Raw genomic sequence first — 14,645 nt, 5'->3', positions numbered from 1 at the left:
CCTTCTTCCAGAGGTGGGGGGTCTCTGGTCTCCTGGGATGAGGGGTGTCCGAGTCTTTTCTCCCCTATGTAAAACAAAAATGGTATACTTAGCACACAGATATTTGATGGCAGAACTATAGAAATAGGAAACATTGCTTGGAAGTGGGGTACAATTGTCTATTTTAGCCGAGTTCCAAGATGTATATTTTTTATTGCCCTTTGTCAAGCTGCAATACTTTACATGTTTGGTACAAGCTTCACAGATGGAGACCCCCCTATAGTATACACTGGAGCACCTGTGTGCCCCCCTAATAAAAATGGTGTTCTTGTGTCCCACACTAGTGCTCCAGTGTCCAGATGTGAAAACAGCTGCTCAGTGTCCTCTCCTTACACACAATCTAGTTTGCATTTCATTCTAGTAACAAACCCATCTACACAAACAAATATTTGGCATCCAAGTAGGCCCCCAAAAACGTGTGAAAATGCATATGGCCTAAACAATGGTGTTCTAGAGGCCGAAAGAAAAATGTTTGATACGAACGAATAATGTGCCCATGAACATTAAAGTTGACCTTTGGAAACGTTACAACTAATCAAAGCATATGGAGCAGAACGAACGTAATAAAGACAGAAAGAATAGGAACACAGCACAACTACTTACTTTTTTGCAGCACTCTCCGGATCTTTCGGTACTGCTCTGGCTCTCTCAACTTCAGGTCCGACCACCGCTTCCTGAGCTGATCTTTAGACCTTCGTACCCCGAAATTCCGCTCTAGACTCCTGACCACTTTCGCCATGATTTTGGCCTTTCGGATATTGGGGTTGGGGTAAGGCCCATATTTTCCGTCATAGTCGGACTTCCTCATGATGTCGACCATCTCCAACATCTCCCCAAAACGACATATTTGTGGCCTTAAAACGTCTCCTTCTGGATCGGGACGTGCCTGGATCCGCCCTTTCCTCCTCCTCCTCCTCGTTTCTACAATTAGCCCGCACCTGCTGTATGTCCGCCATCATGCTCTTCCCCCACTGCGCCGAACGAAAAGGGGCGGGGAATACACTAGAAAGAACGTCAGGGGCGGGCGGAGTTACACGCATGCGCAGTGTATATAAAGCGTAACACGCGTGCGTATTACGTTTGATCTGTGAGCGGAGGAAGGAGCATTGAACGCGGCGATCGTAAGAACGAAGGTAAGAGACAAACTTGGGCCTATACTGCTTCTATAGATTGAGGCCTATATTGTAACAAGATTAGGAGAGTTTGGTGTGACATTAGGCTTTGTCTTGTGTTGTGTCTTGCAGTGAACATGGATATGGTACTGAAAGATCAGGACTTCATTTCAGTCTTCATAGAGATGCTAAGGGAGCTGCCCTGTCTGTGGGAGATTAAACACCCCCATTACAAGAACCAAACAAAGAGGAAGGCAGCACTGGAGCAATTGTGTGAAATTGTGAAGCAGGTGATCCCCACGGCAGACATCACTTATTTAAAGATATTAATTGGTGGCCTGAGGAGCACATATCTGAGGGAGCGCAATAAAGTCCTGGATTCGCAGAGATCCGGAGCAGCAGGTGACATCTATGTCCCCAGGATGTTGTACTACGACAGGCTGCACTTTCTGGCAGGCCAGACTGAACCCAGGTCATCACTCTCCAGTCTTCCTTCCACGCTTCCTTCCCCCCCGGCTGAGGCTTCTGACGCCCAACCTGGGCCTTCCAGGCCACATGTGGAGGAGCCCAGATTGAGCCAGGTATAGCATTCCTCTAAATATTTCTGCTTGTCCAATCAATGATGTGAACTAGATGTTAGTTGGGAGTACTAATTTAGGATTGTGATTGATGATGCAAAAACTAAAACCATGTCCTTTTTCATACACAGGGAAGTCTAAGCCAGGAGGTGGCCGGGCCGAGCCGGCTGGCTGATCTGCAGGTCCCTCCATCCCCCCTGGAAAGAGAAAGTGGCAGTAGGAGGAGTACCCTAGAGGAGGCGGCTATCAGATTTTTTTGTAGGGCTACAGAGGTCCTGGGAGCACCACACACCAGGCAGGAGAACTTTGCTGCATTCATAGCATATAAAATGCAGAGGATGGAGGAGGGCCAAAAAGCCATGTGTGAGGCCCTCATATCAGAGGCTCTGGCGAAAGGTATGAGGGGCCAAATTACACCTCAAACACACCTTCGCGATGGTCCTCCTCCTCCTCCTGCAGGTCCTACTCCTCCTCCTGCCACATCTCCAACTGCACAGCCACAGCCCGGAAGGAAGTGTGAAAGGAAGACCAGACAGTGAGGACCCTGGATCCAGTCTGGTCGGCCAAAAGATGCAGCCTCTTGTGGTACCACAGCCTGGGGACACACATGTCATCTGCTGCTATCCGGATCTCTGTGAATCCCGGACCAGACTGCCCTCCCTTACATATGGACTCCTCAGGCCACCAATTTTGAGGTTTAAGAATTGATGTCTGCCGTTGATCCAGTGTTGCCTTCCTCTTTGTTTGGTTCTGAGCCCTTAATAAAGGATTTTTGTTTTGAATTATACTCTCCTATGTGTTTTACTTCAAAAATGATGGTTTGTTTGTGAGGATTCAGGTACATTTCTAATATACAATGTGAAATGAACAAGGGACACCAACAACAAAAAATCTCCTGGAGATTAAACAATAAAAGATAATAATGGTGTTGGGGTAACTTGCCACACAAAACACACACAAAAATATTCTGGAGTAAAAATAAAAATAACATTGAACAAAGATCAGCCTTGGAAAAAATCCAAACATTAAAGAAAAAAAAAGGCTTAAAATCCAAAATAAAAAAAAAACATAAAAAATATAAAACTGTCAGATGTGACAACTAATAACAATATATTGAGGGAATCCCACTAAAAAAACACAAATAAAACTTTGTGAGAAGTGTGTGTGAATATGAGCAGCAAAACTACTTAATTCTTGTCACATTATAAAGAAGAAGAGAGTGCGCTGTATTAAACCATTTTTTACATTGCAGCGTGACGAAAGTGCTGTATCCATTGCGAACGCTAAGTTTACCAGAACGAGCTGTCCCGTGTCGGAATTTCTTCTGAGCATGCGTGGCACTTTGTGTGTCGGAACAGGCCACACACGGTCGGAATTGACGCGATCGGATTTTGTTGTCGGAAAATTTTATCTCCTGCTGTCCAACTTTGTGTGTCGGAAAATCCGATGGAAAATGTCCGATGGCGCCCACACACGGTCGGAATTTCCGACAACACGCTCCGATCGGACAATGTCCATCGGAAAATCCGACCGTGTGTACGGGGCATTAGAGTGTAGACTGAGCCAGTCCTTCTCATCCAACATCAGTGCCTGACCTCACAAATGTGCTTCTGGAAGAATGGTCAAACATTCCCATAGACACACTCCTAAACCTTGTGGACGGCCTTCCCAGAAGAGTTGAAGCTGTTATAGCTGCAAAGGGTGGGCCAACTCAATATTGAACCCTACGGACTAAGACTGAGATGCCATTAAAGTTCATGTGCGTGTAAAGGCAGGTGTCCCAATACTTTTGACACATACATTTTATATATATATATATATAAATATTATAATTAAAATGTAATAGTTTCCTTGCTATTCCTATTGAGACAGTTTTAGGTTTCTTGGAAGTCTTAAAGATGACTTGAACTTAAAGCTTAAGTTCACCTTTACAGACAAATCTGTAAGGTGAACTTACACAGGACCCCCTCCTCACCTCCCCCCTCCCAGTCCCGCTGACATGGAGCGTGGAAATCTCCCGTTCTGAGCCCCAGTATAGCCTCATCACGGGTCCGGGGCTTAGAAACCTCCTTGGGCATTCACACGTCTTCTTCCCTGCTGACAGGATGGGCTATGCGGGTTCTGATTGGTCGGCGCCACGCCGACCAATTAGAATGCTCCGAAACGCCCCTCCTGATGGGGTACATTTTGGAGATTTAGCTGCAGGGATTTCTAAGCTCCGCACCCCTGATGTGGCTATACTGGGGCTCAGAACTGGAGATCGCAGCGATCCCGGTCAGCGGGACTGGGGGGTGGTGAGGAGGGGGTCCTGTGTAAGATAACCTTACAGATTTTTCTGTAAAGGTGAACTTCCCCTTTAAAAAAAAAATAAAATGAAGATTTCCAAGTATTTTCAATATTCCCATTCGACAGAAGTCGGGATCGAGTTCTGTCGAGCAGGACCGGCCATAGATGGATGGAACTTTGTCCAGTCTCTGCTGAACTGGCTGAATTTCCATCCATTTATGGTCAGCTTAAGCTTCTGCAGTCTCCCTTCAGAGCCTTTTCTCTAGGGTGCTCCAGCAGTCGCAGGAACTCCAATGTGATCAAGTACAATGCAAGGCCAATAGCACTGCATTTTTAATGAGGACGCCAAGGTGCCACTCGAAAGCTGGAACGATAATGGTATCCTAGGCAAAAACTGGCATTAACCAGCATAAATCCCTGCAGAGCCCCACTACAAGGGATGATTTTTTATCTTCCTGGTGGAGAGCTTTAGTAACTCTCAGATATATCATGTAATTGTACAATTTTGTGTAGAGTTGTCTATGTGTTATCACACACACTCACCAATCATCTGATCGTAGTCTGCAGTCTTTTGCCTCTTTTTCCAGAGCCAATGCTTTAACCTGCATAAAACACCATATATTAGATAATCATTGCGGCAAACTAACAGCACATTGTACCATCTCAGTCAGTGTCCATAGTCCAAGATAAAGGGACGGTATCACTCAGATCAACCAGACCACACTGGTTAGAAGTGCATAGTCACCTGGCATGGATTCTAATTCTAGAACACTTCTACCAAGACTTTATGGCATGTACAGTGCCTTGCAAAAGTATTCACCCCCCTTGGCATTTTTCGTGTTTTGTTGCCTCACAACCTGTTATTAACATGGATTGTTTCAGGATTTGCATCATTTAATTTACAGAACATGCCCATAACTTTGAAGATGTTTTTTTTTTATTGTGAAGCAAACAACAAATAGGACAAAATAACAGAATAAGTCAATGTGCATAACTATTCACCCCCCTAAAGTCAATGCTTTGTAGAGCCACCTTTTGCGGCTATCACAACTCCAAGTCTCTTTGGATAAGTCTCATTGAGCTTGCCAAATCTTACCACTGGGATTTTTGTCCTTTCCTCCTTGCAAAACTGCTCCAGCTCCTTCAAGTTGGATGGTTTGCGCTTGTGAACAGCAATCTTTATGTCTGACCACAGATTTTCTATTGGATTGAGGTCTGGGCTTTGACTAGGCCATTCCAACACATTTACATGTTTCCCCTTAAACCACCCAAGTGTTGCTTTAGCAGTGTGTTTGGGGTCCTTGTCCTGCTCGAAGGTGAACCTCCGTCCTAGCCTCAAATCACACACAGAGTGGTACAGGTTTTGCTCAAGAATATCTCTGTATTTAGCACCATCCATCTTTCCCTCAACTCTGACCAGTTTCCCAGTCCTGACTGCTGAAAAATATCCCCACAGCATGATGCTGCCACCACCATGTTTCACAGTAGGGATGGTGTTCTTTGGGGGATGTGATGTGTTGGGTTTGCGCTAGACATAGAATTTTCTTTCATGACCAAAAAGTTCAATTTTAGTCTCATCAGACCAGAGCACCTTCCTCCATACATTTTGGGAGTCTCCCACATGCCCTTTCGCAAACTCAAAACGTGCCATTTTGTTTTTAGCTGTTTAATGGCTTTCTTCTGGCCACTCTGCCATAAAGCCCAACTCTATGGAACGTACAGCTTATTGTGGTCCTATGTACAGATACTCCAGTCTCTGCTGTGGAACTCTGCAGCTCCTCCAGGGTTACCTTAGGTCTCTGTGCTGCCTCTCTGATTAATGTCCTCCTTGCCCGGTCCATGAGTTTTGGTGTGCGGCCATCTCTTGGCAGGTTTGCTGTTGTGCCATGTTCTTTCCATTTGGTTATGATACATTTGATGGTGCTCCTAGGGATCATCAAAGATTTGGATATTTTTTTTATAACCTAACCCTGACTTGTACTTCACAACAACATTGTCCCTTACTTGTTTGGAGAGTTCCTTGGTCTTCATGGCAGTGTTTGGTTAGTGGTGCCTCTTGCTTAGGTGTTGCAGTCTCTGGGGCCTTTCAAAAAGGTGTGTATATGTAATGACAGATCATGTGACACTTAGATTGCACACAGGTGGACATCATTTCACTAATTATGTGACTTCTGAAGGTAATTGGTTGCACCAGAGCTTTTTATGGGCTTCATAACAAAGGGGGTGAATACATACGCACATGCTAATTATCAGTTTTTTATTTCTGAAAAATAGTTTTATGTATATATTTTTCTAATTTTACTTCACCAACTTAGACTATTGTGTTCTGATCCATCACATATAATTCAGATTAAAAAAGCATTTAACTAAAGGCTGTAATGTAACAAAATAGGTAAAAAGCAAAGGGGAGTGAAAAGTTTTGCAAGGCACTGTACTTCCTGGAAGAGGAAAGCGGCTTTAGTTTTTCTCCGCAGCATCCCCAGGAGATTACAGATGGAGTAAAATTGGAGCTCAAAAAAGCCAAGCAATGGTCCCATCCAGCTATATTAAACATGTCTATTGGCTGCTAAATCTGGGTAGTTTCACAGAGCAATAACAAGGCACAGTCCTTCACTGTATCCAGTCTCATCACACGCACCTTCTATGAATTTGCACCGATTGATATGTGCACACGTGGACCTCCTACCTATGCCCATGGGACCGTTTCTCAACCGGGGTGCCGCGGCACCCTGATGTGCCATCTCGGCTCGTGAGGCGTGCAGTGTGGTCTGTTTTTTTCACACAGCTTAATGCGTTTCCATGGTGGGCCAGCTGACAGATGCATGATGCTAATCCAGGACGGGCAGCATATAGGGCAGCTCCAGTATACAAAAGGGGATGGCAGTTTGTTATTTACTCCTGTGACCCGTGTTCAGCAGAGAGCGGGCTGAAGTCCGCTCTCCGCTGACGTCACAGAAATCAGTCCAGGCACCACGTCATCCCGACAATAAAGGCTGGATCCGCCAGGTGCCTGGACTGATGGCCCTCTCAGCGAGCTGCTGAGACGGCCGCTCCCTGCCCCTCCACTGCTCAGAGCTCCAGTGAGAGTGGAAGAGCAGAGAGGAGAGCTGCTGATTGACAGGCAACAGCTCTCCACTCAGGGAGCGGAGAGAATCGAGCCATCGGCGGTGTTTGATCGCTCGGTTCTCAGTGTAGAGACGCCGGGGGGACAGATGCAGCATCCGCCTAGGGTAAGTATAATGGTGCAAAAAAACGACCCAAACGAGCTCAGGATGGACTTCTCCTTTAAGACAGTGAATATTTTATACACAGACCCCCAGGTAAGAAGATCCCACAGACGATGACTTTTACAGAATTGCTGTGGTGGGGGTGACAAAACGGTAATAATAATAATAATAATATGAATGGTTGGAAAAGGTTTGTAATAACAAATGCCATTTGACTTCCACGCTGTCAGCAATTTCTTTTACTCTACTCAGCAGAGAACAGTAAGGAAGGAAGTTGGGTCATGTATAATGCAGGAGTTCCCCAGAAAAACAAAGCCGAGTTTATTCTGCTTGCCTCTAACTTTGCCTTGTCAGTCTGTAACTTCTCAATGGTCTCCATGTATTTCTGCTTCAGGCCATCTAAGACAGCTTGGTGCTGTGCGGCTCCCGCGTCTAGGACTTGTAGCCGGTTCCTCATTTCATCCTCGATCTGCTTGTGCTTCTCGCTGGCCTCAAAAAACTGCAAGAAAAAAAAAGACGATCAGTAATGTTACTGCAGATTCCTTATACATCTGTCATCGGTGGAAGACAAAGCCGCTCTTTAAAGTTCCTCACTGCTCAAACTAGAGGTTCCTTATCAGCATATCTTTAATTTTTTTTTTTTATATACATTTAAAGACCAAGTTTAGATAATCTAATCATATGAACTCCGGAAGATTTACCCCCCTTCATGACCAGGCCATTTTTTGCTCTACGGCACTGCGTTACTTTAACTGACAATTGCGCGGTCGCACAACGCAGTAGAACAATTTTAAAAATGTCCTTTTTTCCCTACAAAAACAGCTTTCTTTTGGTGGCATTTGATCATCTCTGCGTTTTTTAGTTTTTGCACAATAAAAAAAAAAAAAAAAAAAAAAAGAAGAAGAACAGCAATTTTGAAAAATTATATATACACACATTGTGTGTGTGTGTGTGTGTGTGTGTGTATATATTATATATATATATATATATATATATATATATATATATATATATATATATATATATATATATATATATATATATATATATATATATATATATATATATATAATTTTTTTTTTAACTTTCTGCTATAAAAAAAAAAAAAACAAACAAAAAAAACAAAAATTTCTTCATAAATTTAGGCCAATATGTACTCGGCTACACATTTTTGGTAAAAAAAAAATCCCAATAAGCATATATTGATTTGTTTGCACAAAAGTTATAGCGTCTACAAATTTTTTACTAGTAATGGCGGTGATTAGCGACTTATAGTGGGACAGCGATATTGTGGCGGACAAATCGGACACTAAGTGACACTTTTTGGGAACCAGTGACAAGAATACAGTGATCAGCGCTAAAAATATGCGCTGTCACTGTACTGACAACACTGGCTGGGAAGCTATGAATAAGCACTCATCGTGAGTGTGAAACGCGTCAGATGTTTTTGTACGCTTCTGCTGTTATGTTTTGTGTTTCTTCATGATTCAGCTTTTCAAATAAAGCATTCATCATTATACCGGTGTGCGGCTTCCAGCTTTCCTCGATTTGCCTGCCTCATCTTGCATCAGCCAGCACCTGGGACTCTTCCCTCTTGAAGGACAATACTATACTGGCTTTCATCTCCCCTGGTCTGCGCCTACCTGAGCGGTGGGACCCCTCTCTGCTTAGCTTGCATTTCTGGACTGGCTGGGAAGGGGTTAACATCGGGGGCGATGAAAGGGATAACTATAGGTCCAAGTTGTGCATACCCACTGTGGGGGAGATGCTTTGACTAGGGGAAGGCAAAGATCCATGTGGTATGCGATTCAGGTGCAGAGGGGGTTCGGCTGGGTGACAAAGGGTCCTGCTCCACTTTGGTACGGATGCGATATCAGCCATATCATACAAAATGTATGGCTGAAATCACACCACACAGACACCACATGTGATGTGTACAGGTATGCGGTGCGATTCCTGTGCGAATCACATGCAGTGTCTGCATCGCACCCGTATGAACCTAGGCTGAATGCAAGTACTGCACTTTGTGCTGATTTTATTTTTTTCCTTTCTATCAATTTTCTTAAACTGGGGCTTTATCTTTTCTCCACAAGTGAACGATTCCTGCAATGTTTATTACAGTCACTTATTTAGTGCAGACAGTTTATGCAATGCTTTTAAATACTGTGTGTTCACATCAGTCCCTGGCCTCAAGAGCTTACAATCAGAGGTCCCCATTTCACACAAATACTAGGGTCAATATAGAGAGGGGACAATTAACCTACCAGCATGTCTTTGAAGTGTGGGAGGAAACCGGAGTATCCTTTACTTGACCCAAACACTAACCCTGGCACTGACTGAGATCAAACCTTAATCTAGGTATTTTTTTTTTTATTTATTTTTTTTTACAGACACACAGTATTTTTTTTCCTCTCTGCAAGGAGAGAGATACAATGCATGTTTCCCCTTCATTCAAAAGAGAGAAAAACAGAGGCGGGCTTCACAGTGACTGTGACAGCCAATCGGAGGCCATCACAGTGATCAGGTGACCCGGAAGCGGGAGTTCTAGGTCTCGATCATTAGTACAGAACCCGGGGCTCCCCGAGAGACCCCAGTCTTACAGTTATGCAGAATTCTGTATAATAATTTGCGGCCCCACAGATAAAAAGCCCAGACCAGTGAGGCCACATATATGCATACTGTAGACAGGAAGGGGCTAATATCCCAAGCAAACTCGACCGTCCATCCATGTCTCCATGCTTTATTTTGCTGAGAAATCATTTTTGAAAATACCACCCTAATATTTCTAGCTGTAGCCATCTTGTGTAAGGGCAGATGATTCATGTATCATTTACTTCCTGGAATCCATCTGCCTTTAGCTCAGGCATGCAGACAAGGAGGGTGTAGTTGGTTGAGAAAACCCATCCCCCCTCCTGAAGACTCTTGGGATGTATGACATCATTTGGCTAGGCATTGAAAGCAGGAAGTAACTGCAGAAATTAAAAATAAAAATAAATCACAAGTAAATATGATATACCTTCCTATCTATTTACTAATGTTAGCAGCGTAAGGATTCAAAATGGCCAAGGTTGATTGAGAGTGAAATTTCACTTTAAAGAGTAGCTCCACTTTTGCTGAGGAGGAGAAAAAAAAACATTCCCCTCTAGGTGATCAATGTACATTGCAGGGATTTTAACAAACGTTGCTGCACATTCCTACCTGCTTCTTCTTTGAAGAAAAAGCTGCATGTTTGTCAATGTGCAAAGTGAATCTGAATGGAAGGGATTTTTTCATTATTAATCATCTGATGCATTTGCAGTCTTTTAATGAGGAAAGCTGAAGTGTCTGCATCCCTTTAGAAGTGATTAACCCCATTGATCAAAAATGACATTGATCATGGGAGGACGTCATGTGACGCCCTCCCATAACTGGCTGACCGAACTGTAGCCGTGATTTGGCTATAGCGCGGTCGAGAAGTGGTTAATAACATTACATATAACATTATATATACACATACATTTTTTATTTCACGACGGTGGAGTTAACCTTTATCCACCAGAGTTCCGAAAGGTTCACTGACCTTCCTGACAAGGCCATTTTTTGCGATACGGCTCTGCGTTGATTTAACTGACAATTGCGCAATCGTGCAACACTGTACCCAAATAAAATTGATATCCTTTTTTTTTCCCCACAAATAGAGATTTCTTTTTGGAGGTATAGTAGTAGTAGTAGGAAAACAAAAACAGCATGGGTCCCCCCCATATCAGACCACGTAAAAAAAACAACAGCGTGGGGTCCCCCCCAAAAACCCTTATCTGAGCATGAAGCCCGACAGGTCAGCATGCAGGGGTCTGTGATGTCACGAGGGGGGTGGGGTCACCAGGTGACCCCACCCTTACCTATATAAGAACTGTCAAATGGCAAAGTAGGCATCTGGCAGCCAGCCGTTCTCAGGAGCGGACCTCTTTTTTTTGGGTTCTGGCGGTGCGCGGGCATCGTGATTGATGGATTTACATCGGGGGGACACTTTTTTTTTTAAACCGTCTCAGGGTTTTTCTTACTTTATGGAACTTTTTTGGTGAATGGGTAGGGTACCATTTTGTACCCCCACAGTCATTCACATAGGGGGGGCTGGCATCTGGGGGCTTCCAGTTTCCGATTAGCCCCCCACCCTTGTCCCCATCAACATTTTTTTACTATCAGCTGTTAGCGGGGAACCTGTTGACAGCTGATGAGTCACCTGTTGTTGAGGACGCGGCGGCCGGATTCCCAGCCCGCTGCTTAGCAACCAGCATTGTCAAAAAAAAACAGCCTGGGGGTCCCTGACCCCCAGGCTGTTTTTTGACAAATCTCCGCCAATGTGCTAAATTACTGCATTAAATAATGCAGTAATTACCGCTAAAAAGAATAAAAACTGCATTTGTTATTTAACGGTAAATTCTTAGTGACTTGAACTTTCACAACTGACTTACCGCATTTTTCTGGCCGTTATTTAACCCTTAGTGAATTGACCTCATTGTATTCTGATACATGTTTTTGGTAAAAAAAATCCCAATAAGCGTATATTGATTGGTTTGTGCAAAAGTTATAGTGTCTACAAACTAAGGGATAGGTTTAAGGAATTTTTTTCACTACTAATGGTGGCGATCGGCGATTTTTGGCAGGACTGCGACATTGCAGCAGACAAATCTGACACGAAGTGACACTTTTTGGGGACCAGTGACACCATTAGAGAGATTAGTGCTAAAAAAAAAAAAAAATGCACTGTCACTGTGCTAATGACACTGGCAGGAAAGGGGTTAACATAAGGCACAATCAAAGGGTTACATGGGTTCCCTGGGAGTGCTTTCTTACTGTGTGGAGGATGGTTTAACTGTAGGAAGATAGATCTGTGTTCCTGCTTAGCAGAAACACAAGATCTCTGTCTTCCTTACTAGCAGAACGGCGATAGTTTACATAGGCAGACCACTGTTCTGACTCTCTTGGAACAAGGGACAGGCCCGACAGCGGAAGCGGGTCTCCGGCAGCGCACGCCCCAGACCCCAAAGACAAAAATCACGTACAGGTATGTGATTTTGCGCTTAAGGGCCACCCTGTGTATATGTACGTGGGGCGGTCCTTAAGTGGTTAAGCAGGTCAAAGAATGTTCAAGGTGTGAAGAAAAAGTTAGTTAGTGACCTGGATGTGCAGCCTCTCATTCTCCTCTATCTTCTTTTGCAGATCTTCATCAAAGACGTTTTTCTGTTCTTGAGTCAGCTGAGAAGACTCCACGTTTTTCTAATAAAAATTAAAGAAAAAAAATACAGTGCTAATTTATCAAAAAGAAGAGTCATGAGTGATCGAATGCAAGAATCTGAAGCTCGATCGATGATGTATAACAATTGATCTGTCATATGTCAGCAGCAGGGGTTTACAGCAGCCAGAAGAGCGTGTAAATTTAACAAGCCAACTATCTGCTGTAATTGTGTGGCTAGATCGCTTCTACAGACCCCCGACTGCATGCCCCCCGCCCCGCCATGTTTCACGATCCCTGCTGTCCCACCTGCAGGCCCAGGACACTCATGGTGGATGTTGCTAGGTAGAGGGGAGGGAGAACAGCAAACCTGTCAGAGTAAAATGCCATCACATATGAGACATACGGTAATATATATAAGTTACACCCATGCCTACCCTGCCCAGACATACATGCAGATGAAAACACACGTCGATCGCTCTACATGGGTGACATATTGCCACGCACATTGGAGTGAAAGCAGTAATTTTGGGGCCCTTATTCGTAGTTAATTCTAAATTAACGTAGAGGCTTTCAATGCATCACCTATGGAAAATTTTGGGTACCAAAGTTCACTTCATAGGCACACAACAAACTTTTTGGCTATACTTCTATGAATCACAGTTAGTTCTGCACTCCTGTGACCCATGTTAGGCCAACAGCGGGCTTAAGTGGCCCGAGTCCAGGATCTAAAAATCCACTTGGACAGGCAGGTGGTTCAGCCTCACCACAGCCTGGCGGGGAGAGGAGAAATCAAGAGACTCATATTTACCGTTTCTCTGCAGGCTGAAGACTGAGAACTGAGTGATCAGCGGTGTTTGATTGCTCAGTTCCTAGACTTAGAGGACAGCTGGGGCCATCTAGGTGAGTATGACTGTTTATATTTTTCCCTAATCCCCTACTTCCCATTTAAGGCTTCACATGGTTTAGCATCTACAGTATTTACTCAATGTAACCTCATCTTTTAGATTACACAAAAAGAATTGTGTAATATATTGTGTTTCTGTTCCCTAAAATTAACTTGCATGTATTTTTCACTGAAAATTCACATTTGATAAACCGTCACGCAAATATCTTTTGATATAAAAAAAATTGGAACTAGCACCGTTTCATTCTCCAGGGTCTCTGCTTTCAGAAAATATATATTTGGGTGGTTATCCAATCTTCAGACCTAAAATAATTTTTTTTTTTAACGTGTGCAAAAAACACAAAAGCTGGCAGCAAAGGGGTTAAAGCTCCGATACCTTGGTCTTCTTGCCCTTGGTTTCCATCACTGACAACTCCTCCTGCAGAAGCTCCACCCTCTTGGCCAGTTGCTGGTTTCTGAAGGTCAAGCTATCCATCTCCTGCTGTTGTTTTCTCAGAGACTGCTCTTTCATCTTTAGTTGTTCCTATATATAAAAAAAACACAAAAAAAAAAAAAAACACATTACATACAACAACATAACACGAAAATTGACCCCTTAATACCGACATAACACGTATATGCGGCCCCACTGGACTGGGATTTGTGCCGCATATTTGCTTACCTCCCTTTGTGCTGGGAGCGCGCCACACTCCCAGCCCAGAGACCCGGGTCTCACCGAGAGCCCTGGGTCCGTAACCAGTTTACGCGGGTACGAGAGCTCATTCATTTGAATGGGCTGCCATGGCATGCAGGAAAGGAGTCCCTCCACCATCTTGGAAATCACAGTTCGCATCAGACCCGTCAGCACAGCTCGGTTCCCAGTGCGGGTGCGATTTTCAGTGCAGGCGGCGTACCATTAGGATTAATGGCACCCGCATTTCGCTGTACGATTGGTTGCAGCTGCGGGAATTAGTGTGGGTCCCGCAGTGGCACCGCCGGCACAGGTGTGAACCTAGCCGAAGACAGTTCTAGTGACAATTGGTTTTACCTGCCAGAATGAGACCCAAATGTAAAAAAAACTGTAAAGTGGACTTCACCCCCCCCATCTGACACGTCATCATTATTTTAATACACTAAATACAATAAACACATTTAAATATAAATTCTTGCCTACTTGTCACTGTAGCCTTATGGAAATACTCCTCTTCCCCTCTTACCCCAATTTGACCCCCACCATTTGGAAAATACATCATCGGTGGTCGGCTACAGAGTTTTAAACAGCTAAAGTTATAGGTTAATCTTTTC

The 14,645-nt window shown here is 43.9% G+C and overlaps 1 protein-coding gene across 1 annotated transcript in view; it reads right to left on the bottom strand.

The window, feature by feature from the left end:
• Positions 1 to 14,645, bottom strand: part of PPP1R21 (protein phosphatase 1 regulatory subunit 21) — a 143,958-nt gene that overhangs the window by 106,257 nt on the left and 23,056 nt on the right. Inside the window, exons 3-6 of the mRNA XM_073628523.1 lie at positions 13,738 to 13,884; positions 12,400 to 12,498; positions 7,577 to 7,741; positions 4,559 to 4,617 (exon numbers count right to left, since the gene is read on the bottom strand). Of these exons, the coding sequence (XP_073484624.1) occupies positions 4,559 to 4,617; positions 7,577 to 7,741; positions 12,400 to 12,498; positions 13,738 to 13,884 (470 nt within the window). The remainder of the gene's footprint in view (positions 1 to 4,558; positions 4,618 to 7,576; positions 7,742 to 12,399; positions 12,499 to 13,737; positions 13,885 to 14,645) is intronic.

Source organism: Aquarana catesbeiana, linkage group LG04 (genome assembly GCF_042186555.1).
Source record: "Aquarana catesbeiana isolate 2022-GZ linkage group LG04, ASM4218655v1, whole genome shotgun sequence".
NCBI classification, from domain to species: Eukaryota; Metazoa; Chordata; class Amphibia; order Anura; family Ranidae; genus Aquarana; species Aquarana catesbeiana.
Note: the sequence above shows the minus strand (reverse complement) of the source record. Positions and strands in the feature narration are given on the sequence as shown.